General features: G+C 39.2%; 1 protein-coding gene across 1 annotated transcript in view; it reads right to left on the bottom strand.

Moving 5' to 3' along the window:
* The window catches only part of Trpm6 (transient receptor potential cation channel subfamily M member 6), a 147730-nt gene that overhangs the window by 2918 nt on the left and 120223 nt on the right, over positions 1–24589 (bottom strand). Inside the window, exons 29-38 of the mRNA XM_031389892.1 lie at positions 23452–23543; positions 21612–21670; positions 19219–19244; positions 17473–17523; positions 15835–15900; positions 13534–13820; positions 12973–13055; positions 12014–12219; positions 5995–6046; positions 969–1075 (exon numbers count right to left, since the gene is read on the bottom strand). Of these exons, the coding sequence (XP_031245752.1) occupies positions 969–1075; positions 5995–6046; positions 12014–12219; positions 12973–13055; positions 13534–13820; positions 15835–15900; positions 17473–17523; positions 19219–19244; positions 21612–21670; positions 23452–23543 (1029 nt within the window). The remainder of the gene's footprint in view (positions 1–968; positions 1076–5994; positions 6047–12013; positions 12220–12972; positions 13056–13533; positions 13821–15834; positions 15901–17472; positions 17524–19218; positions 19245–21611; positions 21671–23451; positions 23544–24589) is intronic.

Here is a 24589-nt window from a genome sequence, read left to right as displayed (position 1 = left end):
AGAGAGAGAGAGAGAGAGAGAGAGAGAGAGAGAGAGAGAACAGAGTACCTATATTGCTCAAGCTGATGGTGAGTTCCAAGACTGAGGTGATTCTCTCTCTGCCTCTCTGCCTCTCTGCCTCTCTGCCTCTCTGCCTCTCTGCCTCTCTCTCTGCCTCTGCCTCTTTGCCTCTGCCTCTTCAGCTATAGGTGTAGCCACAATGCCCCACTCAGGACTATACCTTTTGATATGTGAAATTCCAGTGTAAGCAGACAGTTGCTATGACCCAGGAAAAGAGTTAAGCAGACAGTAAGCCTCCTTTCTGAAAAGGACAAATAGACTCCAGCCGAGCCAGAATTTCTCAAACACACACACACACACACACACACACACACACACACTGCGATCAAAATTTAATGTGGCAGGTGTGGGGGTTGGGAACGTAGCCCAGTAGTAGAGTGCCAGCTAGCATGACAGAGTCCTGGGTTCTAAGCCCACTGCTGTAAAACAAACAAACAAACATGTGAATAAAGCAGTGGTTGTTACTTAAACAAGCTTAAAGTAGTGCTTTAACTGACAGATTTTCTTCTCTGTGAGCCACACCCTCTCTGGTGCCCAATGAGCAAGCTGAAACCGAATAAAAATGCTACAAGCATGCCATCTTCGAGCAAACAGGACCTTGGAAGGGACAAGAGAGGCCTTCCTCCCCTCCCGTTTCATTCCCTTTAAGTAGGTGGAACATTTTGTGTGGGGTGACTGTGACAAGCTTTGGGCCCCAGGTTGTTTTATCACATTTTGGCAGAACCTCAAGCAAATCCCTGTCCTTTTTTAATCCCTCCTGAGACTTGAAATTTTTCAGTCAGAAAGTCAAGCTTGTGATTGGCTGCGAGTGAGATAAAAATGCGGTTAAGATTTTCACTCGATCCTGAGTTATAATAACTGTTATTCTATGAGAGTTTCTCTGAAGAAACTGAGTCGCCATGGCTTACCCGGCAGCCTGAGCTTCCCACAGCAGGAGTTGCAGCGATGTTTTGCAATGAAGCTTCTAATTGCATCTTCCCCTAAATTGGCCGGTCCAAACACCATCCCTCTTGATCTAGAGAAAATATCAGAATATCAATTAGATCACAGCTGAGAAAAAGGAGTCCAACTAGGATTCTCTGAGATTGCGAACAGTATCCCGTAGTAACCTAGCCACTTAAAGGAGCCAACAAAGAACAGAGCACTTTGGGGAAGTAACAATGTTAGGTTTGCAAATTTAAAATTCAAATGCACTTAAATCTTTGTACCCAACTCCAAGACCTACTGTGAAACTCATTCCAACACTAATCTGATAGAAGAGTGAATTTTCGATGTGGTACATTAAAACAAAATACAGTGAAACCCATTTTAATGCATATGGTGTGAGAGAATGGCATTCATTATCATATGTTCTACTAAAACACCCCAAAGGTAAAGGACAGAATAACTTTGCTAAGGCACACACCTTCTAAAAAAGATGCCTGTGCACTGCTGTGCACCCAAGTACTTTTCCGAAAATTACTCTCCCCAAATCAAACACCTCACTGGACACCAGAGCACCTAGATTCCTGGCTTTTTAAAAGCCACTTTGGACTCTACAAACTGTTTTAACAGGGCTCTTTGTGGAAAGCCAAGACAACTATTAGCCAAAAAAGCTTGTGGGAAGAGACGATGGACGGCAGATGCCCAGAGCAAGTAACAGAATTAATTACAAGAAGTGTTGGTATCTCTGAGACACATTTTGAACTTTCTGATATAAAGATCCTCAGCAGATCCTAAGGCATGCTCCTCATTCAACCATTACTCTTTAGACTTTGACCTTCCGCAGGACACAGGATGGAGCACTTCAGACATGCCTCCAGAGAAGGCTTATGAAAGCTAATATTTCATTTTAATGGCATGCACAGTGGAAACGGCACATTTTAAAATCTGAACTCAATTACCGCTCTTAAATACCACGTCTTAAGGGGGGAAAAAAATCACTGCAGACTATCACAAAGGGAAACAATAAACTTTGCTTCTGAGGAATGTGGTTTTTCAAAAGGGACATGGTGTAAAAATGGACTTTTTTTTTCCACCCAAGGATTGAAACATTTATCTCAATTTCCACTTCCTTTTGGCAGAACAGTGGCTCTCTGAAGATGTGCCAAGCCCAGGATGAGGGCTGATGTCAATTTGATCTCAGATTGCCTCCCGCTCTGTGCCGGGTAGGTGGAGAAAACCTCTTGGGAAGACAGACTGGAAAGACACTGGGGATTAACTTTCCTGGTCACTCAATCGCTCTCACAAGGCACAGCTCTGGTGGTATTTATCCCGCAGCATAAGCTGCTTCCTGTTAACCATGCTTGGATTTCAGTCCAGCTGGAAAGACACTCCCTTAGTCAGGTGAAACTGAAGGTGGCAAAAAAAAAAAAAAAAAAAAAAAAAAAAAAAAAAGCAGACTCACTTGGTATTTAGACCAGAACTCTCGGATCTGATAAAGTGAGAGACGAAGGTATTTGTTCAGCCATTAGCATGGAAAACTACTTTTGGAGTCTCTGTGTGACCTCATTGGAAAACTTCACTTGCTTGCATCCCTTACCAGCCTTTTCTGTCATCTCAGGAAGGCATAAAGACACCCAACTAAGATATAATACCTTCAAGTAAAATATAGAAGCTATTTGCCTCTATATTTGTGTGAAAGTGAAAATAAAATAATCAAAATCACTGCAAAATTTATATATCAGGACCAAAAATCCCAGAGCAGGGAGAGAGTGATGTAGCGACATTTCATTTGCATATACCCTCCACTGCATGTTCCGAGCCTTGCTGTCTCAAAGAAAACACAACTAGCTGTTTTCCAGGGTTTTTTTTTTTCAAACACAGGAAAAGCAGGTGGTAGCTTGGCTCTACAATCAAGGAAAGTCCAATTAGTGCCCTCTACACACGGTCACTAAAGAACATCTCACCACCAGTTCATACTTGTCAAGTGCTCAAAGGTATCAGGCGGTTGACAATAGGCTAAAAAGGTACAGTCCCAAACTAACAATATATGAGGTGTGTTGGGGAGAGTTAGGAACCGTGGGAGGAGGCATGAGCAAGGATATTAGAATTATTCTCTAAAGCCCATCTCACAGACAACTGTTCTCTTCTGTTGATTCTTCCCCATCACAAGAAAGTCAGAACCTTAAGTGAGTCTCAGTTTCCTCATGTGTGAACGGGTATGAAAACTAACACACAGAGTTGCTGCATGGGTGAAATCCATTGCTTAAATGTGCACACCTCAAACTTAAATTTACACTGGTTCATCAGAAGATTTTATGAAGATTCAGATTCTGGCTCATTAGACACAGAGGAGGCTCAGAGACCAGGCATTTCCACCAATATCCCTGTTGGCAACGTTGACCTATGGCTCATACTTTGTTTAACAAAGATTTCACACTCATGGGAGTCATTGATTACTTAGATATAGTTCTAATGGAACTAATTTGTTGAGAGAAAATCAAACTTAAGGTCATTGTGAAAACCAAATACACAGAGTTGGGCATTCCCACATTAAAACTACTCTATCCATTTCAGGAGAGGCCATCCTCAAGTCATGGAAAATAAAGGTGCCATAATAATTTTATAGAATTACATTGAGGGAGTTTTAAAAAAAAAATACAGACGCAAGAGCCCTATTCAGACATTACAATAGAATGCCAAGCCTAAGCATGTTTTTTTCTAATTCCCCATGTGATCTTAATAGAAATTGAAACCCACTTCCTATAGAATGCAATTACATACCTAACTGTCAAGTAGGATAATATAATCCTAGATTCTAAAAAGATGGAGTATTCAGGTCATATTAAGTGATATATGCCAAGGTCAAATTTTAATGAACAATAGACAGAGTACACATAAACTCAGTTCATTATATATGCAAAAAGTCTTCACTGAAAAAAATTGTAAAGAAAAGTTCCCATAGAGAAAAAAAAAATTCCTAATACAAGCCCTTGAGCACACAATTCTGCTAAAGAAATAATGTGCTTAGCTGCAAACACTTCAGCTCTGCTAAACTAAAAATTAAAATAGTTCATTATGCCCACAAATCCAACATGGACTCCATAGTGAAACAGATATCATAGGAGTTAGGTGATGCACAAGAACACTATGGATTATTTGTGTCTTCCCGAGTCCACCCGAGCCAATAATACCTAAACAAATTTTTCGTAGATGAGCATCTTCTCAGAGGACCCTGCGGGTGGACTGCACTCGCATTTAGTAAAAATCATTCAGTCAAAGAACGGTGCAATCCAGGAGAAGGAAAAAGTAAAACTTCCACATTTTACTGTGTCAGGAATCTCCATTTATTTAGCCCTACATGTTTTCTATGACCCAGCAACCAAGTATAGGCCCTCAGTTTGACCAAAAAGTAACAATGTTAACCCAGCCTAGGTAGTCCAATCTCAGCCCTCAGGAGAGAGACTCAAGGATCCAAAGCTCAAGGCCACCTTGAGCTATACACTGGTGCGACTCCATCCCAGTTTAAAAAGTTCTTTAAGAATTAAAAGCGTTATTGGACCTATGGTTCTCAAAGTGCCCTTAGCGCTCAGCATGGACCTCACCTGAGATGTGTTAGAAATGCAAATCACTTGGCCCCTCCTCAAAACAACTAGATCAGAAACTCTGCAGGCAAAACTACAGCAGTCAATTTTAACAACTTCTCCTGTGGACCACCATGGCAACTCACTCTAATAACCACTGTTGTTCTCCATATTGGTCAGTCATCAGCCAATCAGAACAGCCCCTTCTTTGCCTTCCACCTTTAACACCTAAAAGGCTTAGTGCCAAGTCCTCCAAAAGTCAGAGAATGTCCTGGGAATTCAAATGATGGGTGAATGACTCATTCCTCTATGTATGGGCTCTGAATTGAGTTATGCAATCCAATGCCTCATATTTAAGTCTGGTGGCTTTAAGTTCAAGTATTGTGGTTACAGGACAGCACTTGGTATTACCACCTCTTACGTGGCTTGCCTGTAAAGTGGCTGGCTGGACACAGAGGCAGCTATTCCAACAGTGAAGACAAAAGAAGGAGGCTAGTTCTGCTACTGCATTGTTTTTATGTCAAGGTAAACTCCCAAGAGCAAACCAAACTTACTCCTTCCCCCTTAGGTTTAGACGAGTAGGAAACTCAAGAGTCGAATATGCAACCAAAATCTGGAGACTGCACTGACTCTTATAATCTCCACTTACAGTTACTAACCTAGCTCTAGAATTAAACTTAATTCATTTTTTTTTTTTTTTTTTTTTTTTTTTTTTTTTTTTTTTTTTTTTTTTTTTTTTTTTTTTGGTTTTTCGAGACAGGGTTTCTCTCTGTAGCCCCGGCTGTCCTGGTACTCACTCTGTAGACCAGGCTGGCCTCGAACTCGGAAATCCGCCTGCCTCCGCCTCCCAAGTGCTAGGATTAAAGGCGTGCGCCACCACCGCCCGGCCTTAATTCATTTTTATTCCTTCATTTTACTCATTTCCTAATTGATGTGGCTTAGAAAATTTTGTTTGAAATATAAAAGTCTCGATTTAAGTCTAAAAATCTTGTTTTATATCAATGTGCCATAACTGTTAGAAAACTTTTTCTGGGATATAAAAGACACATATGTGTTTAAATTCTTCCAAGAAACTAAGACAGACCTCTACTCAAAATGTCCTGCTCTTCCAAAGGAACTAAGGTTCAATTTCCAACACCCACATGGCACTCACAACTGTCTTTAACTCCTGTTCCAGGGGATTTGTCCTTTCCTGGAGTCTATGGAAAACAAGCAATTACACACGATTCGTAAAGATACATTAGTGCAAAACATCCAGAGATATAAAAATAAACCTTTTTTTTTTAAGTTTTGAAAAAAGAACCATTAAACATTATGTAATCTATGCAAATAACAAAATATTACATGATATACAACAATTAAAAATAATGTTTAAAGCATGAACAAGTTGAAGGCATTCTTCTAGATTATAACACATAAATTAACTCACTCTTTGTCTTCCGGTTTTATAACAGACGGATCTGTCAAATTTTCTCCAACACCTCAAAAGAAGAAACAAAATCCGTTTAGCAAATAAGGGTTCATTTTCTTAGAAAGGCAGAAAAATAATAACCAAATTCTGTTTTATTTTCCTTTTCTTTCTTTCTTTCTTTTTTTTTTTTTTTTTTTTTTTTTTTTTTTTTTTTGAAGGTTATACTCAAGCCAGATGTAATGACTCACTCTCAGCACTTGGGAGGCCAAGGCAGGAGAACTGTCACCAGTTCAAAGCCAGTCTGAACTATATAGTGAATTCTGGTCCAGTTGGATCTACACTCTGAAACTCTGTCTCATTCACTCCATAGTAAGTACATGAAATAGAATGCTAATTAAAGGTGCTATGAAAACTGTTTAGGAAAGTTATTGGATATAGTGTCTTCTGAAACAGCCCCTTCTGAACTAATAAACACCTGGCCATAAATTTGTGTTTTAATGATGTATGTCATAAGACTTGCTGATAGTGGCATCTATCAGTAGATCTATGTATCGGCCATTCATTAATCAGTTGTATGCACTAAGGCATCTAGTTTTACTTTCTTTAATTCTCATGAAAGAAAAATTTTATCCTCATATCCTCAATTTACATCTTATCCTCATTTACATCAATGAGTACATTGATGTTCAAAGAGATTGAGAAACTTGCTAAAGATTGCTTATCCCAGAAGTGACCATAACAGGATTAAAGCTGGGCCAATGCTGTGTTCCTCCCTCTAGTTCATGGTCTCCTTAGATGGCCTCCATCAGTGCTTAGCAAGGTCGAGATCCTGGGAAGTTTTGCAGGTACAGCCTCTATGCATCAAAGAGGCACATCAAATGTTGTGTCTATATATAGCACTTATAAACAGTAGAATAAAACGACACCAATTTTTGATGTGAGAGCTGGCTCCACCTGGGTGTTCAGTTGAGAAGATTCTTTGAGGTGTAGGCTTATGCTCTGTGTACTGTGTGGGATGTATCTTCAATAAAGTTTAGTTTTGAAAGGAAAAGAGCAAAGCGTACAGAGACAACATGGGTGCAATTTAAGGCTGAACTTAATCAGAACTGGGTTCAACACCCAGAGTCAGCCTCTGTTACAGCTTGCATGTGGTGAGGGGCTAGTTTCCAACAGTGATGACAGTTTAGGGACACCAACGAGACAACTAGGTATGCCCAACCACTTCTGAGACCATTCCCTAACCGTGCCTTTTTTCTCTGCTTGAAAGACACTAGCTTTTTAGGGTGATTATTTAAAAGCTGTATGAATTTTAGATTATTGTTATGTATTGCTACTTGTTGAGAAAGGTTCTTGTTTTGTTAAGTGAAAGGGGGAAATATCAAGGGACTCCATCCCTAGACAAAGAACTAGAAAAACTAAGGACTGCTGAGAGATGAGAGAATGAGTCTTCTCCAGGAATGAGCTCAACCATTGGTTACCATGCCAAGTGGTCATCCCTGAAATCATATGCATATGAGCAAAATTAAATAGACTACATTTGTATTTTTGTGCCTATATATAATCAATATATATAATCAGTGGAAAAGTGACCATGATTTTGAAAGGGAATAGAGGGAGATACACGGGAAAGGCTGGAGGAAGGGACCAAGGAGCGGATAGAGGGAGGAAAGGAAAAGGAGAAAATAATATAATTATATTTTGAGTAAAATAAAAAATTATTATGAAATAAATTATCTTTTTAAAAATGAAAAGTTTTCATTTTCTAAGCAGAATCTTTTAAAGATTTCTGCTGTGGTCTCTCTCTTTTGGAATAGTAAACCTTTCCCAGGAAACTGTAATCTTTACAAGCTTTCCTGTTAAGAAACTGATTTCCTTAGGAAAATAATTTGGAGTAGCCTGGAGCCTAGAGCAGGAGTGCCAGCATTTGTGGGGAAGGGCCTGTTTCTTAACTCTGTGAACCTGGTAAAGCTAAAGGGCCCTTCTCTAGGAATGCTTTAACACATATCACTTAAATATATAACACATAAAGGACACCAATGAACCTGAAAAAGTTATCAACATATTTTAACCTCTGTATTACAATTCATTCACTTGCTTCTTTATTACTACATTAGGTATCAGGCTCTAACTTGTGTCGACTACCCACTAGCATATCTAACAAGAGATCATTACAAACAGTGTTTTGAAATATCTGCCTGTATCCCAAGGTGCTACATTAGTACCTGCAGCTTCTCTTGCATCACAGTTGATGTCATTGTGGGTTGTGCTCTAGATAATAATGGAAGATGGTGAATTCCAGTTATGGGTTAGTGGCAATAAGCTTGAACTTAGGTTTTCATCAATGATTATAGACTCTCTGAGTCCACTTGTTAGCAAGCTCTAGCCTGGCAAGTTTTCACATTGAGTTTGAATAAGAAAAGAAAAAGTTGGGCTGATACACAAACACAAGGGAAGTGTGAAAATCAGACCTTGCTGAGCCCTCGCATTTTCAAAGGCACGGGAAGGAGCTCTTTGTGCTTTTCTCCTCACATAGACAAGAAGGAGCAGCTGAGGGAGCCCCTGCTTCCCTACAACCATGGAGTGAACAAACTGAATAACAGGCAGAAGTGTATCCCAGCACCAGGCTGACAGCTGCACAGCCTTTATCGTTTTAATTAAGCACAGGCCGAACTTGATGCCTGGAGCTTATGACAGTGATTAAAGTTTTAGGCCCATGTCTAAGTGTAAATTTAAGCCAGGACTATGGACAGTAGCTGAAGCACTATCAGTTGGTAAAGAAGAAAGTCTTTATAGGGTTCCAAGGAAAAGTATCTGTTTAAATCCCATTAGAGAACATTTCAATCTTGTGGCTTGTTTAGAGATGTAGAAATCATAAGGCGGAGGCTCCACCCCAAGTCGTGTCTTGTTCTCGCTGTGAGGCCTGGTACCATCCTTAATCTCCTTGAAGCCCAGTTTTGTCATCTAAAAGTGTAGCATCCCAGACCTTAACAGAGAAGGATGCTGGGAGAATGCAACGAGCTGTATCTGACTCATAAGAAGCTTTAAATGTCAGCTGTTATTCTCATTTTCTTTACTCTATCTAGATCCTCTCATGAAGTGAAATACTATCTTCTTATCAGGGGTAAAGCCTTGTTTCTATCTCATTCCCCAAAAGTGTATTCCCTAACACCTACAGAACACCTAACAAAGAGTATTTAACCCATTGACTTATGTTGTTAAACTTTAACTCCTAAATACACATTTTAACTTGTTCTATTGAAGAAAGGCTTTATGACCTGTGGAGAAAGAGGGAAACCCCAAAGACCATCAGTTCAGTGTCCTCCACATTCACTTAGGCTAATTTACCAAGCTCTCTCCACCACACAAGAGATACCCAACCCAGTCCATCTTTCTTCAGTCTCTCCTGATATTTGGAAAATATAGAATAAGTAAGATGATTTGATTTCTAATTACTCTATTTACTGATGATTTCTTTTTACCCAAATTCAGGGAAAGCCCAGAAACTTGTATAGAATCTCATCTAACGTGGCAAGGCCAATGGCCTTGTACTCCATCTATACAAACAAGGTATCTCTTTACAAAGAGTAACATTATTCATGATGATGTGGGTGCTTTTTCTAAAAATTGCTTTATCAAATCAAACACTTAATACTGTATCCTCAAAAATTCATTGAAAAGTAGAATAAGAAAAAAATATAAACAAATACTCTAATTTGAAGTACAATTATTTTTAATTTCCACTACTGGGAATTAACTGTGGGACTTCTAGAGTAAAAATGATAATTCAGGCCCTCCCATGTAAAACTTGTAAGAGGCAAAAAACCAGGAAACTTCATTATAATTATAAATAATGGGAAATTGGCCACACCTCTCCTCAGAGTTCAGCTTTCTGGCCTGCTCTGGCCATTTCCAGGTTAACAAGTGGCACTTCTCTTGGAAGAGTGGAACAAGAGAAGGAGAAACAGAAAACAATCAACTGCCCATGTTTGTCTTTCCTCTCCTCAGAGAAGGAAGGTCTTGAGGACATGTGGAGAACTTGCCTCACCTGAGCTCCTTAATGACTTCTTAACTAAATGACTTAAAGGCAGGAGATTATTTTTCCCATTTACAAATGAAGGAGGTGAGACTCAGGTGGTTGGTCCTCAGGGTATACAGCTAGTTTAAAACTCCCCGAAAAGTAGAAATAAACAAAAAGCAATATAAAAGGAAACAAAAAAACTTTTTTAAAAAAACACAATTTCCTTTCGAACCTTGATAAGATTCAGCCAGCAATAGAATTATAGCTATTCATGTTCTTCCTTGAATTCAGCTCAACAGTTATCTAGTCCCCTAATAAGTTCCATGAGTTTCATGACACCTATTCTGTGTGCTCTATGATGTCTACTCATGCCTTCTTTGAAGGTCAATGTTTTGACATAGTTGACATGCAGTGGCCTATTTCAGCAATTCACATAATTACTCAGGAAAAGAATAAAGTTAATTCCCCCCGCCCCCAATGCTCCAGTCTGTAATCTCAGCATTTGTTCTGTTTAATGTCACTTTGGATTACTAAGAGACATAAAAATCCCCAAACATAAACATCATTAAACTAAACCCTATTCAAGTTGAAATACAAAACACACTAAAGAGTCATCATTAATTCCGTCAAGTTTCTCCTTGGTTGTTTGCTGTTGTTGTTTCTGCTTTTGCTTTTTAAACAACCCCACCCAAAACTCAAAGCAAAAACACAAACAGTGGAACACAGATGAAAACAATCAGCATCTCTCCAACCAGAGCTACAAAACAGATGCCTTTAGCATCCCCACTCTGGGTGTATATTCATCAAGTACTTGCTGGTATAAAAAGCTCAACTCTTTTGGACATGTTAATTCAGTTTATATTCCTTCCTGAAAAGAATTGTGTTTGAGGTTTAGAAATATAATTCAGCCTTGAGAACACCAGAAATATCAAAAAACCAGACATACTTAGTAACGTATGCAGCGTTTTACATGTGGATAGATCAGTGAACATGTGATCCAAATTTCAAACTGACTTTGTGTTTTCCCAGACATTGATCCTGATGCCCCAGGAATGTTAATCTCAACATTCCCCAGGCCTCCAAATCTGTTTTTGCCAAGAACTGGAAAGAAAAGAGAATCAGAAAAGAAAAGAAAAAAGTTCAGGTTGCTTAAATGTACCCTAAGATGGTTATTTCCTTTCAGAGTGACAGTCTCAAACACAGTAGTACAAGGAGGAGAAAAGGATATATAGAGTCAGACCAGCTTAAGTCTACATCCTGCTTCCTCTTTAAGAGATGTACAACCTGAGGCAACTTATTTAAACTTTCTGGTCATAAACTGTCATATAATATATGCTTTAAGGTGCTGCTTCTAGGATTAAATGAGGTCATTTCTATGACAGCTTCTGGGCCAAGTCCTTTATTTGAATCAAAAGCTTCAGTCCATGAGCCCAAGAACTAAACTTCAGCCATAACACAGATTCTGTGTCCTCTTTACAAGGAAAGCCTGCTGGAGACACTCTGATGTTTTGTGGAATTAGACATCCAGCAGGAGGTGGGGATAGTGGGAAATTCTCTGATCAAAGGCTTCCATTAAATAAGAGTGCACTACAGCCCTCTTTTGGAGCCAAGGACTTCCCTGAACTGTCGTATCAAGGGATATATCAAAGAAGGCAAGCAAATTACAAATTACCAAGGCAATAAACTCAATATAATGAGAAGTATCCAGAATTTTAACTTTCCCATGTATGTGAATACAGATGTTCTGGTAAGCACAGGCAAGGCAAAGGGGTAACACCAAAACAAAATACAAAACTCATTACCCATTGAGTTCAATGTTTAAGATCTAAACCTAACTCTGTGCCTACATTTCCCCCTCTATCTAAGGAAAAAACAGCAAATTGGGTACTCATGGTCATCATTGTGTAATATCTCTGAAGTAAACACCTATAACTCTCTACCAAGCAAGGTAGAACACCTCCATGTGTCTACCCTAGTTCTTGTGAGATTTCTGGAAACTCTACATTTTCAATTAATTACCTTGCAAATCTAAAACCAGCAGCTCTCCCCTGGTATATTCATAGGTCCAGTGAGAGAAAGCCAACATCAGTTCTTCCAGGGTGTTGGTGGGAGCTATTTCATCACCATTGTTGTTATTGTATTTCCGGAACTCCCCTGTCATGTACTTCTCAATGGTTAACCATTGGTTGGCCGAATGGCAGTAGACCAAGGAAACCTCGAGAAACCTGTGAGGAACAAAAGAAGTCAATGGCACACACACACACACACACACACACACACACACACACACACACACTATAGCAAGCATGGCAGCTACCCTACAGAGTACTCAGCCACACAAGTCACCTACCCTTGGCCTTTCTATGGAAGGAAGGAACAAGACAACTGGGAGGTTTGTTCCCATGCTTACTTGCCTCCCTTTCCTTTGAGAAAACTTTCCAACTTTTTTATGAGTACCGGATCCAATTTTTCTTGCCAGGCTCTATAAAATTTCTTGTAAAGTGGAGGAAAAGGCTTTATTCTAATTCCTCCACACCAAATTATGATCTGCCTTGATAAGTGAATACAAGCATATCAAGACACCCAAGGGAAAATCATGAGTGCTCATGATTGCAAACTTCCTAATTGGTTTAGGATGCTAGGGAAGCAGCTAAGCTTTAAATAGACATGTTTTGGGGCCATAATACCCATGGGCATTAGCAACTATACCCAGGCTCTGCCTGTCTCACCTAATTGAAATGTTGATCATCAATCTGTCTGAACTTTTTTCCACTCACATAAGTTTGGGAACTTAAGCCAAGGAATGTTTGGAACATCCAATTATCTTTACACCAATCTGTATAACTATGGAAGGAAGAACCCTGAAAAAGACCATTGGAGAACTTCCCCATGGGTCTGATATTTCTCATGTCTAATGGACTGAGAAGAGGTTAATAGGAATTCTTATAATGAAGAGCCACAGCGCCAGGTTTACCCACCTTGGCGTATAAGGAATGGTTTGTGGTTTTACTTGGTTGAAGGTATAGATGAGTTTTTGGGCAGCTCTTTGCTGTTGAATTTCCTTTAGAGAGAGAGAAAGAGAGAGAGAGAAAGCGAGAGAATTATTTAAAATATAAATACCAAATGCATATGTGATCAATGGCAGTTATCCATAATAATTATAGGAAAAGACATAATGAGTTTGGGACATATCAGAGGACATGGGAGGTGTTGGAGAGGGAGACAGGAGTGGAAATGTTGTAAATATAGCATTCATGAAATTCTCAAAAAATTTAAATAATTGTTCACTAACATAATCTTACTTATAAAAGATCAAACCATCCCTAGACTGCCTAACATTTAATAGTATTTACCTTCTACCACTCTATACCCTCAAAGCGAATATCCTTCACAACAAAAGTAATAGAAAACACCACCTTCAAAAACTAAAAGACTCTTTTCAGCTGAGGGAAAACCATCTGAGGTAAAGATGGAGCCAAAGACCTCTGTGTTGTTATTTTGTTCTTCCTGGGCTCTGGGTCTCTAAGGTTCAGGCTTACCCTGAGGCAAAGATGAAGCACAGTGCTCTCCTGGAAGATTTTATACCACGTCTGCACAACCTCGGGGAGGAAGGACTTCACAATGAAAACCTGCCCAGGCTTGAGCACATCATCCTCGGACCAGGTGCTGATAACTCGCATGGCTTTGCGGAGGCCCCCGTCCATCTCCTCTTGTGACAGCACCTGGATCATGGCAGCTCTGCCATGCTGAGACCAAGAGGACATGCTCTTATCAAGGGTCAGAGGGGAACTTTCTTCAAGCTTGTAGATGGTCACTTCCTCTCCTGCTGCAATAAGAAGTGAAAGCCAGTTAAACGAAATACCGGGTCTGGAGTGTGGTTGGTGCCCTGAAGATCAACTCAGAATCAGTTCGGTTGTCCCTGTTATCCATGGAAGGTACATGTAGCAGGAGCTGGAACAGAGTCAAGGTACAAATTGGACTGGTTTGTCCTCTAGTGAAGGGGGAGAGGTTAAGGAGGAGTAAACCATCAAATGGCATATAAGAATTAAGTTGTGCTTATTATAAACTAACTAGTTATCCGTATTAAAAGCAGTATGAACATGTCAGCATTGTTAGACTTTTTATTGAAGACATGATTTGCTTTATAACTAAGGTTGACCTAGCTAGCAATCATTCTGTATCCCAGACTAGCTCTAAATTTTTGGTCCTTTTGCCCTACCTCCTGAGTGGTGAGATTATAGGCATGTGATAATGACACTCTGGCTTGAGACAAATATATCTATAGAGACCATTTAACCTGTAGTTACTCATTACTAAGCACCTAAGGAACAAGCAACAACTACCCTTCATATAATATACACACATTTATATGTTTATCCATGCTTTTATACATAAAGAACATGATAGATTTTGTTTCCTGGGTGTGGTTTTGTTTGTTTCTCTTGCTCTGCAAATGGTAATTTGACTTCACCAATAATGCATGTTTTTAGCCAGTGGAAATCACTCAAATGCAAGGTCATATCCTGAGCCCCTGCCTTTTTCTTTTGAGCCTGTTAGCAAGCTACTGAAACCCCCCATTTCCTCCTCAGTAAGAATGAATGATAACATATGCTTCAGTGGCTTGCTGTACGGACTACACATGTCATCAGGGTTAGAGCAAGCTAGGACCTCAAGTACAGACTTAGCCCCACTTAAAAGTACTGCATCCATTAAACACTGCTCCCACCTTAGGCTTATAGGACAAAAATAGGTCATCCCTGGACTTGGACCTCACCAATATTATTATTATTATTATTATTATTATTATTATTATTATTATTATTATTATTATAGTATTATTGTTGCATAAGAGGAGGAACAGTCACACAGAAGTTCTCTCACAGTTGTAGCCCGTTGCTTATACCTTTTATACTTTCCTTATATCTTTACTTCAGTTATCCGCTATGTCATTGTCATTGTTTGCCTACTTGTCTGTTTTCTGTGAACACCTTATTAACTTACCAAATCTATTTCCTCACCCTTATATCTAATTCCTTATCAATACATGTGTCCGGAGAATGTGTGGTATATTCTCAAATGTTTATTCTTGATGCTCAAGTAAAAGTCACTGAAGAGCTCTTTGGAGTCCTTATTCCTTTAGGACTTTAGAGAAGAGCTATTGATTTGCAAAATGAACCATGGAGCCAAGAGGAAGAAGGACGCATCTGCATAAACAATCAGAAGCCAGCCTGGTCTTCCCCCATTGGAACAGTGAGAGGAGACTGAGGAGGGAAGGCAGTATAGGGACCTGCGTTATACTGTCAACTGTGCTTTATGCTGCTAGGCAGAAAACCTCGGGTACCCTCGGCTAACACGAACTTGCTTCTCTTTACTTCTCCAGCTTTTAAAAACTACATTTGCAGTTGGAAGAAAGAGCAATCCATGTATGTGAGACAAACAAATATAAAACAACAAACAAAGGCTTTCTCTTCCCATGCCCGTCAGCTTTCAGCATACTGACATGTCGTGCTTTCTTCTCTGTTCATTATATAAGGTTGGTTTGTTCTTTTCTTCCCTGTGCGTGTGTCCAGCCTCAAATCACTGATTGCCAGGTGCAGGATCACGCTTGCTTCCCAACCGCTGACCCATGTAGGTCCCAGCCCCACAGGATCAGCTTCTAACCCTAAATGCTGCCCACAGTAGTTAACAAGAATCTTTACTTTGGGAAGTGAATCACCTTAATCTACAACATGGACAAAATAAAATTTGTGAGTCAAATGAGGCACATGGTTTCTTTTCTGTTGCATGCCGACATTCAGTCTATCCTCGCCTAGCCTCGAGAATAGGGAGATGTTACTCACTGAACAGCTGGATTGGTGTAAACGGTATCGTCTGAGACAGTCTCATTAAATTATTCCTTTCAATGGCTGCAAACAAAAACAGATTGACTACTTTAGGACTGTATCAACAATTAAACCTAGAGAAAGCCACACACACGAGACTACACATAAAATCCAGAATATTTCATTTCAAGCATCCTTTATTTTTTTCACTAGCAAAAACCATTATAAGTAATAGTTGTTTTAAATATAAACTACACCTTAAACCAGAACGATAGCTTAGTCTTAGGAAACTTTCAAGTGAGGTTATATAACATGGTCTATGAAGGGGCGATCTCCTCGCTCCCCCAATAACAAATGAGACACTAATTCAAATAATGTGCGATTCTTTCTTGTAAACGAATTTTAATCTATGTTCCACGTTCTCTGGTTTCCTTTTTCCAAAGCAAACTCAGTGCACAGTGGTCTGTGGGGACATCTACTGTTGGTTTTGTGGAGTTTGCCTTCTTTTTCCCAGAGAGGATGGAACACTAATTTTAATTAGAAGCGAGTGATCTGCATTTTCCTGCCAAGAGCCATAGCCTAACAGATCAGAGTCTGTGTGAGTTACAGTATTCCTCGCTAGAGACTCTCTACAGCTGGCATTAGAGTCAAAATAATAGATTACTGCTGAGCTATAGGAGCCAGTCATAGGAGCCTAGAATGAGGAGGCTGGAATCCACAGATCCATTATTTACCACAGAGGAGAATTCAGGATAAGACAGTTTATTATGGGACCCTAAACAAATGACCTTCATATAATAAAACCAGTAATTACAGTGTCAGTAAGGTCTTGTTCACACTGAGTGCTAAATTCAGTAAAAGCCCTGTCCTTGTATTATCTTGGCCGCTGAGAGCTGTGACCCTGGAGGAACCACAGCATGGCATAAGTCCAGCTGGTCTAAGTTAGTTTGCATCTCAAAATATTTGCTTCTTAATTCTCAACTAGCCCTTTGGTAGACCATCCCTCAGAAAGAGCAAGGACAATCATTCCCACTCTGAAAGAAAGAAAGCTGAAGTGGTGTGAAGCAGTGCCTAATAACAGAGACGAGATCCTTGACATTTCTGTTGAATGGCATCTTTGCAAGGCACATTTATTGGCCTTATTCTGTAAGGGGTGGCCTCTATTCAGTGGTTATGTTCACTGAGGGATGTGGAAGGTACCATCCTTCCTATAAGGACTTTCAAGCCTGCCCTTTCCCAATTCAAAATATTGGGATCAGGCTAGGGTATGTAGCTCAGTGGTAGACCATTTTCCAACAAGGCTCTGGGTTCAGGGCCCTGAATGGTAATAAAAAGGGAACAGTACAAAACAGTACAAAACCCTAGTGTCTGATTTTTTTTTTTTTTTTTTTTGGCTAGCACTGAGACATCAAGGGCATCTTCTTCCAAAATTGTAATTTGCCAACACACATATACATTTTTAAAAAAGAAAAATGTGAATTTTCTTAAATCCTGACAATTTGCTTTTCTGAGTTTGATTATTCCAACCATTAGAGTAAACAATTTTCTGAATTGAAGTGGTATCGATAATGTGGAGTTGATGGATGCTTGTGTTTACAAGTGCAGAATCCCACATATTTAGCTCAGTTGACCCATCTGTGCACACTCACTTCCTACCTGAATAATGGTGATGAGGCTCTTGAGGGCTTTTTAAGGAGGCTGAGATCTCTGAAATCATAGAAATGATTGGCATTTTAATTACTTGGCTGGAGATAAATACATGTTTGTACACTGCCTTCAAAGTTACTATTAAACGGCTTAATCAGAATAGCTTCTCTCTATTCAGAAAACCTTGGCCAATATCCTAAATGCATTATTGTGCTCCTTGCTATCCTGACAGCTTCCAGTCATCGGTGTAATATCTCCAAGCATATTTATATGGGGAATTGGAGAAAGACAGGTAATATTAGCCTCAAAGTATATTTCCTCTGAACCAATTACACCTCTGGGTTACAGAAGGCACGCAGCTGCCCATCATGACATCCCAGAAGCATGATTCTCTGAGCTCTTTGCCAAGATGCACCTACCCATGCACAGACAATATTAATTCCAAGTTATTAGCATACTACCTTACTGACCCACACTAATGACAAAACATTATGTATGTGCCAGATACATACGAAGGGGTGGCCAGTATCACATCATGGGACTTGTTAAGCTGTACCAGGACGCTGTGTTGGAAATCCAGCACCTTCAGTGTTGAATCACTCTTTTCTATCTGTTCCATCCTTAAATCATAAGGCTCCAGAGAAATACTTTGAGATGGTTTTGCTGCTCCATGAAAATCAAAATTAAATTGGAGAAACTTCTGCCCCATGGCAGCAACTGTTTTACACCTACTAGAATAAGCAGCAGAGTGAGCCCAAGTTTAGGGAGCACCCTGGCTCCTGATGCCAGGTAAAGAATGGAGCAAGCATCCTTTGAGGTAGCATGCTGGGGACTACAGTCAGCAGAGAAGACTTCCATTTCTGAATTCAGTCAGTAATGTAGGCTTTCAGGTCCCACTGCAGATCACACGAGGCATGAGAGTGAGACAGATACTGTGCTCACCCCTTACAGTGTACTGGAGAGAAACATATGCAACTGTAATCACAATAGTTTGCTAAGTATAAATGATATAAAAGAACTGAATACCAAGGCTGATGGATTGCCCTACTGTCACCTGGAAGATAAAAAGTCATGATCATCTGATACTGACAAAGCTGAGTTCCAAGCAAGATGTCAACATCTCAGGAGCTTCAAGACTTTAGTTGCATTTATTTAACATATTTTAACTGAGCACGAATTGACTATGAATTGACAGCACTGCACTCTGTGGAAGAGAAAGAAAAGGATCACACAGAGAGCTGTTATCTATATGTGCAGGCCCTAGTCAACACTTTGGGCATAGAGTAGAGTCCTTTGGAACCATATAAGGGAAAGCTTCCACATGCAAATGTGTGCTTGTCTTCTTCTATGTGTAAACTAGAATACTAGAATACTCGCAGAGTCAAGATGAGTCCAAGGACTCTGCTCTTATTCATAGAAACACCGTGAAAATTACAGTCAAAACAGATTACTCAAAGAATCCCAAGCTGAGGCAGAGCTCAGTGGTAAAGCGCTTACCTAGAGTATACAAGGCCCTGGGTTCAATCCTCAATACCATAAAACCAAAACAAAGCAGCACAAAAATCTAAAACCTCATATCTGTCCTCATTTATCTGGGAGATCTCTTTTTTTTAACTGAATTTCTACTTTGTATGTATAGACAAGAGAAAAGAGAATACTAAGTCAAGAGCTATACAAGTCTTAACAGAACAAGGAACTCTACCACCAGTAAGACAAAAAAAAATCAAAAATAAATGTTTAAATATAAAAACTTACTGTCAGCTTCATTTGGGCTTCTTGTTCTGTTTGGGGAACAAATGAAATTATTTAGAAAATGCTGTTTTAAGTCTTTCAATTACCAGAACACTGAAAAACGATCTGAAAGTGAAATAAAGAGCATATATGTATATGGAAATCTCTGCTCCATCTTACCCTATTTTACCACTAGAAAAGTTTGTGGCCACACAATTATTTTCATAGAATAAAATTAATGCCAGTAAGGCATGTAAACCACTTTTTATCTATGTCCCATGCTAACTGAGAAATGGTGGTGTTAGTGGTTTTAATTAGCTGTGTGATCACACAACATACATAAGATTTAACTGTGTTTGTGTTGTTCTGGATCAATTAAACTAAAGGGTGCCTGAGCTATGCAAAGCAGATGCCTACAAATGAGTCTGAGAATGTCTCTGGACAAGCCCACAAATCAGTTTCATTAGCCCACGTGGCCCCTAAATGTTCACAGGCTGAAATTAGCTCCCTTTAAATTGTTACTTGCCCTGCTCAAGTGCACAAGTGGCCACAGGCAAGTCTGAATAAATGCATTCAAAGAATATCTCCAGTATTTAGAGTCCTTGGGGAAGAAAGTACAATTACAATTATTGTTTAATTTCATGCTGCAATAACCCACTACTCTGCATGAGCACAAACTACTGAACCTTTGAGAGAAGAAAGTCATATGTCCTTTAGGTCTAGAAGCAGGCTTACATGGGGCTATGGTGGCAGTTCCCAAGAAAGGCCACGTCAATGGAGCTGATGGCCATAATTGAAAGTTACCTTCTACCTTCTTTATATCAACTGGCCTTCACATGGGGTGAGTTTCCTCTATTCCCATGGCCTTGTAGATATTTTGATGCTGTAACTAGAAAGCTAAACACACACACACACACACCAACACATTCACATATACACACACATTCACAAATATACATATTCACATATATACACATTCACACACAACACTCATACACGCTCACAGTCTCATACACATTCATACACACACACATACACACACACCCCAATACACTCACATACATGCATGTAAACACACACTACACCATCACACTCACTAATACACACCAACACACATATTCACATATACACACATTCATATATATATATGTATATATATACATATTCACATATATACATATATACACATTCACACACAACACTCATACACATAGTCTCATGCATACACACACACACACACACACACACACACACCACATATACACAATGTGGAGTGGAAACTGATGCTTTCACAGCACCATGCCAAACACCTGCAACACCAGCTGATGGGGACACTGAGACAGGAGGATCTCTTAAGCCCAGGAGTTTAGGACAAACCTGGCAGCACAATGAGACCATACTCCTTAACAAAATTGAAAATAAAATAAACTCATCTTTACTTGTTTGGGTTTCAAACTTTATTTCTCTAATAAAAAGAATTCAGGAATATACAACCATATTCTCTCCTTCTCATCTTTTCTCCCTCTCTGTCTCAATCCTTGTCAGAGTTGATGTCTTGATAATTACAGCACCACTGAAAACCAGGAACTAAAGATCAACCTCATTCTGTAAAAGGAACACATAGAGGGGAGTGGCTTTTGAAATCCAGTGAACAAGGCCTGGAGTGACAGTTTGATGGTGAAGAACACTCATTCTTGCAGAAAGAAGTCTTGGATTCATTTCCAAGTATCCACCTGGTTGATCATAACTGTCAGTAACTACACATCCAAGGGATCCCACCCACGCCCTCTTCTGGCCTCCATGAATATTGCACACATGTACATACATAAGTACATGCAAGCAAAACATTCACAGACATTAAATAAAAGTAAATCAATCATTTCTAAATATAGAGAATAAATTTAATAAGCTGATCTGATTTTTAAGGCAAAATGGCTGGTTTTATTCCGCAAACCACATTATCTATCTAGAAAAGTATAATGATCAACTTGTGAGTGGGTTGTTTTTTGATACTATAAAGGAATTGTTCACCTGCTGTCGAAGTGTGTGTGTTAACACAGTATTCTTGTTTGTTTGTTTGTTTGTTTGTTTGTTTGTTTGAGACAAGGTTTCTCTGTATAGCCCTGGCTGTCCTGAAACTCACTTTGTAGACCAGGCTGCCTCTGCCTCCCAAGTGCTGGGATTAAAGGCATGTGTGTGCGCCCACCGCCTAGCAACACAGTATTCTTAAAGGGACTTGGGTGGGGAACTATTAGTGGAAACTGGAAAATATGAAGAATAATTTTTCCCATTCTTGCTAACATAAGAAAAATCCTGTCACTTCACATGCATGTTTTTCTTCCTATTCTGATTGTACTAAACCTTTATTCCTGATCAGCTTGGAGGACAGAATCCAAAAGTCACATGGAAATACTCACAGAAAACTCCTGCTGAGGCTGGTGCCCCTGGAATGCCATGAGGGGTTTTCATCCAGGTCCTGCGCAGAAGGGAACAGACATTACGAGGTCATAGAGCTCTCACTGCACACTTCCATGGCACCTTAGCCAAGCATACTCAGTTTCTCCCTCTGCCTGGTGCAGGACTTCTCTTTTAACAAAGGAAACACAAACTAGAAAGATCACATACATAATGTCAGCATGCAATGAGGATCCCTCCATACTTGATGGTTTTAACTGAATGCAATGAATGACGTTGCATTTATAGAGACAGTGAGAGAAAAGCACAATATATAAAAATTTCTACAGAAATAGAGCAATCAGTTCATGGTCTGAAAGAAGCAAAGAAGGTCTGACTTGGCAGATACAATGGATAATTTTTATTGTCAACTTAATATAGTAAGAAGCAGCCCGAGCAGAGGAAACACATGTGGTAAACATCTGGATGCGTCCATGAGGATATTTGCAGAGAGGATTAAACTAGGTAGGATGATCAATCCTGAAGGAAGGAGGCAGCAGGTCTCAAAGTGAATTTAAAAAAGAGTGATGAGAAAGCCATGTGAGGGTCAGCATCCCCTTTCTCTGCATCCTGGACTACAGACATATGAGCAAGCATCCTAACTCTGCTACTTCTGCCTCTATAACTGTGGCTACCAGGCCCAGGACTGACTGTAAGCCCAAACTACAAGCAAACTAGTCTTTGGCCCTGTGAGCTTCATTGTGCTAGGTATTCACTAACATTACATCATGACATCCCTGTCCTAAGTTCATCACTGCTCCAGGTGATAGGGGTCGGGGAATCCAAAAGAATATTGTGTTGGATTTACCTCATTCTATCCCCTGTTTATCAGAGTAATAATTCTTGAGATGTGGTATACTTCAGGCATTGTTCTATGCATTTTCCTAAAGGGTATCTCAGTTGGATACTACTGATAATTGTATGAAGATAGAGTTTTACAGAGATGGTGACACAGGCTAATTGACACATGCACCCTGACACATACAAACAGGAAGAAGACATTTTTAAAAATGATAGAAGTGGGATTTAAACACAGGTCGTGCCTCCAATTATCCTCAACTGGGTGTTCATTGTACTTTCGAAATCTTTTAGATGTCATTGCTACAAGAACATCTGAGGATATTCATATAGGTAGTGTTTATAGTTCTCTAGTTCAATAGTCAAACCAAAAGCAAAATAAGGTTCCTTGGGTTACTCTACATCACACACCACGTGCGAAGACATCACTAAAACGAGGCATGGATTTTGTAGGTGAAAAGCAGAGTGCAAACCGGACATCTGGGTATTAGAGGACCCCAGAGAGACCTTCTCCCTGTGATATTTTCATCTCCTCCCATACATGAGCTCAATCCTGCATCTTACACTAGACTAATCACACTAGGAATTCATTGTCTCCAGAATCAATCATTCTAGCCTTGAAAGACTCCAATTGGTAAAAGTTTCTTCTCTGATCAGCTGAAATCTGTCTCACAGTAACCCTTCCATGCTTGGTTTCTGAAAAGCATGTTAGAGAGAGCCTGTTAAAGAGCCTGTTTCTCTATCGTATGACAATATTCACATGTCTGAAGATATGAACGTCTTCTCTTATGTAAGCATCCCCAGGAGGAGCAAATCACAAAAGAAAACAAAATCAACAAAAGACTAATGTGGAGAGGTTAAAATCCTAGCATAGAGTCCTCAAGGATTTCAACCCAATGCCAGTTAAAATAGAAGCCAGTTATGGGCTGTGGGAAGAAAAATTAGTGCAGCAAAGTAGAGGGTTCCAGGCACCAATGTCTTATAAAACTATCAAACTATTTTTACTTCTTGCAGCTGCCTCAGGTGGTCGCCGGTTTGTGTAGTATGTCGCTCAGTTTCCTTCCTTTTCATTTTCTGGTATATGTAAGGTTCTAAACCTTGAATTTAAAAGAAGAGAAATTAGAAAATTGGTTGAAATGTGTTACATTCAAATCACATTTCCCAAATAGAAAAATCTGGACACAGTACATTTATTTAAACTTAGATATAGTTTTCTCTATTTTTAGCAAGTTTCACCAAGTTTCATTTTATTCTTTTTTTTCTTTAAGTGATTGGAAACTGTATATTCTGTTTCTATTCTTCTATAGTTGTACTCATATTTATAATAGCTTCTACTTCTCTTTTGAAATTTTATATTATTATTATTATTAATTATTATTATTATTATATTACAAGCCATGCACATTTGGCATTGGCACTTGGAGGTGATAGTACAACTTTGTAGCCTTGCTTCTCCCCTTCTACTTTTGCATAGAATCTGGGGACTGAACCTACAGCCTCCAGCTTGCTCAGCAAGCACCTTACCCACTGAGCTACCACACGTACCATAACTTTTACTTCTCTACCAAAGTCAGAAATTAAATAATCCATGATGTTTTTCTGAACACATTCAACAACATTTTATATCCACCATCTCCTTCATTCTATTACCCATATTTTAAAATATATGAAATTTTAGTCATAAATTAGTAATCCTTCCTTAATAAGAACTACCAAACACAAAAGTACAATAAATAACAATAACAAAAGACAGAAAAAAATGGAATGCTATTAATCAGCTTAATTTTTATGCTTTTCTTAGAATGGATAATGAGAGATGTTATTTTATTATGTTTAACCTGGCACCTGCAGAGCTAAGAGCTGGGACAAATGTACGAGACAGTAACTATATTTTTCCATGTAATTTTGTTCTAGAAAAAAATGTATGTAAGAAATACAAAGAAAGCTATTGGCATATAATAAAATTTCAACTACAGTGCTGTACTATCACTAAAACAAAAAATATTATAGAAAAATATGTTTTATATTTTCATAGGATGCTTAGAAATTTTCTGAGTGAATAAAGAGTTATATCCCCTGAGCACTGGGGAAATAACTTAGTTGATATGATGCCCAGTATGCATGGGCTCTGAGTTCAACCCCC

Source organism: Mastomys coucha, unplaced genomic scaffold (genome assembly GCF_008632895.1).
Source record: "Mastomys coucha isolate ucsf_1 unplaced genomic scaffold, UCSF_Mcou_1 pScaffold21, whole genome shotgun sequence".
NCBI lineage: Eukaryota > Metazoa > Chordata > Mammalia > Rodentia > Muridae > Mastomys > Mastomys coucha.
The sequence above is the reverse complement of the archived record's forward strand: the minus strand, read 5'-3'. Positions and strand labels throughout refer to the sequence as shown.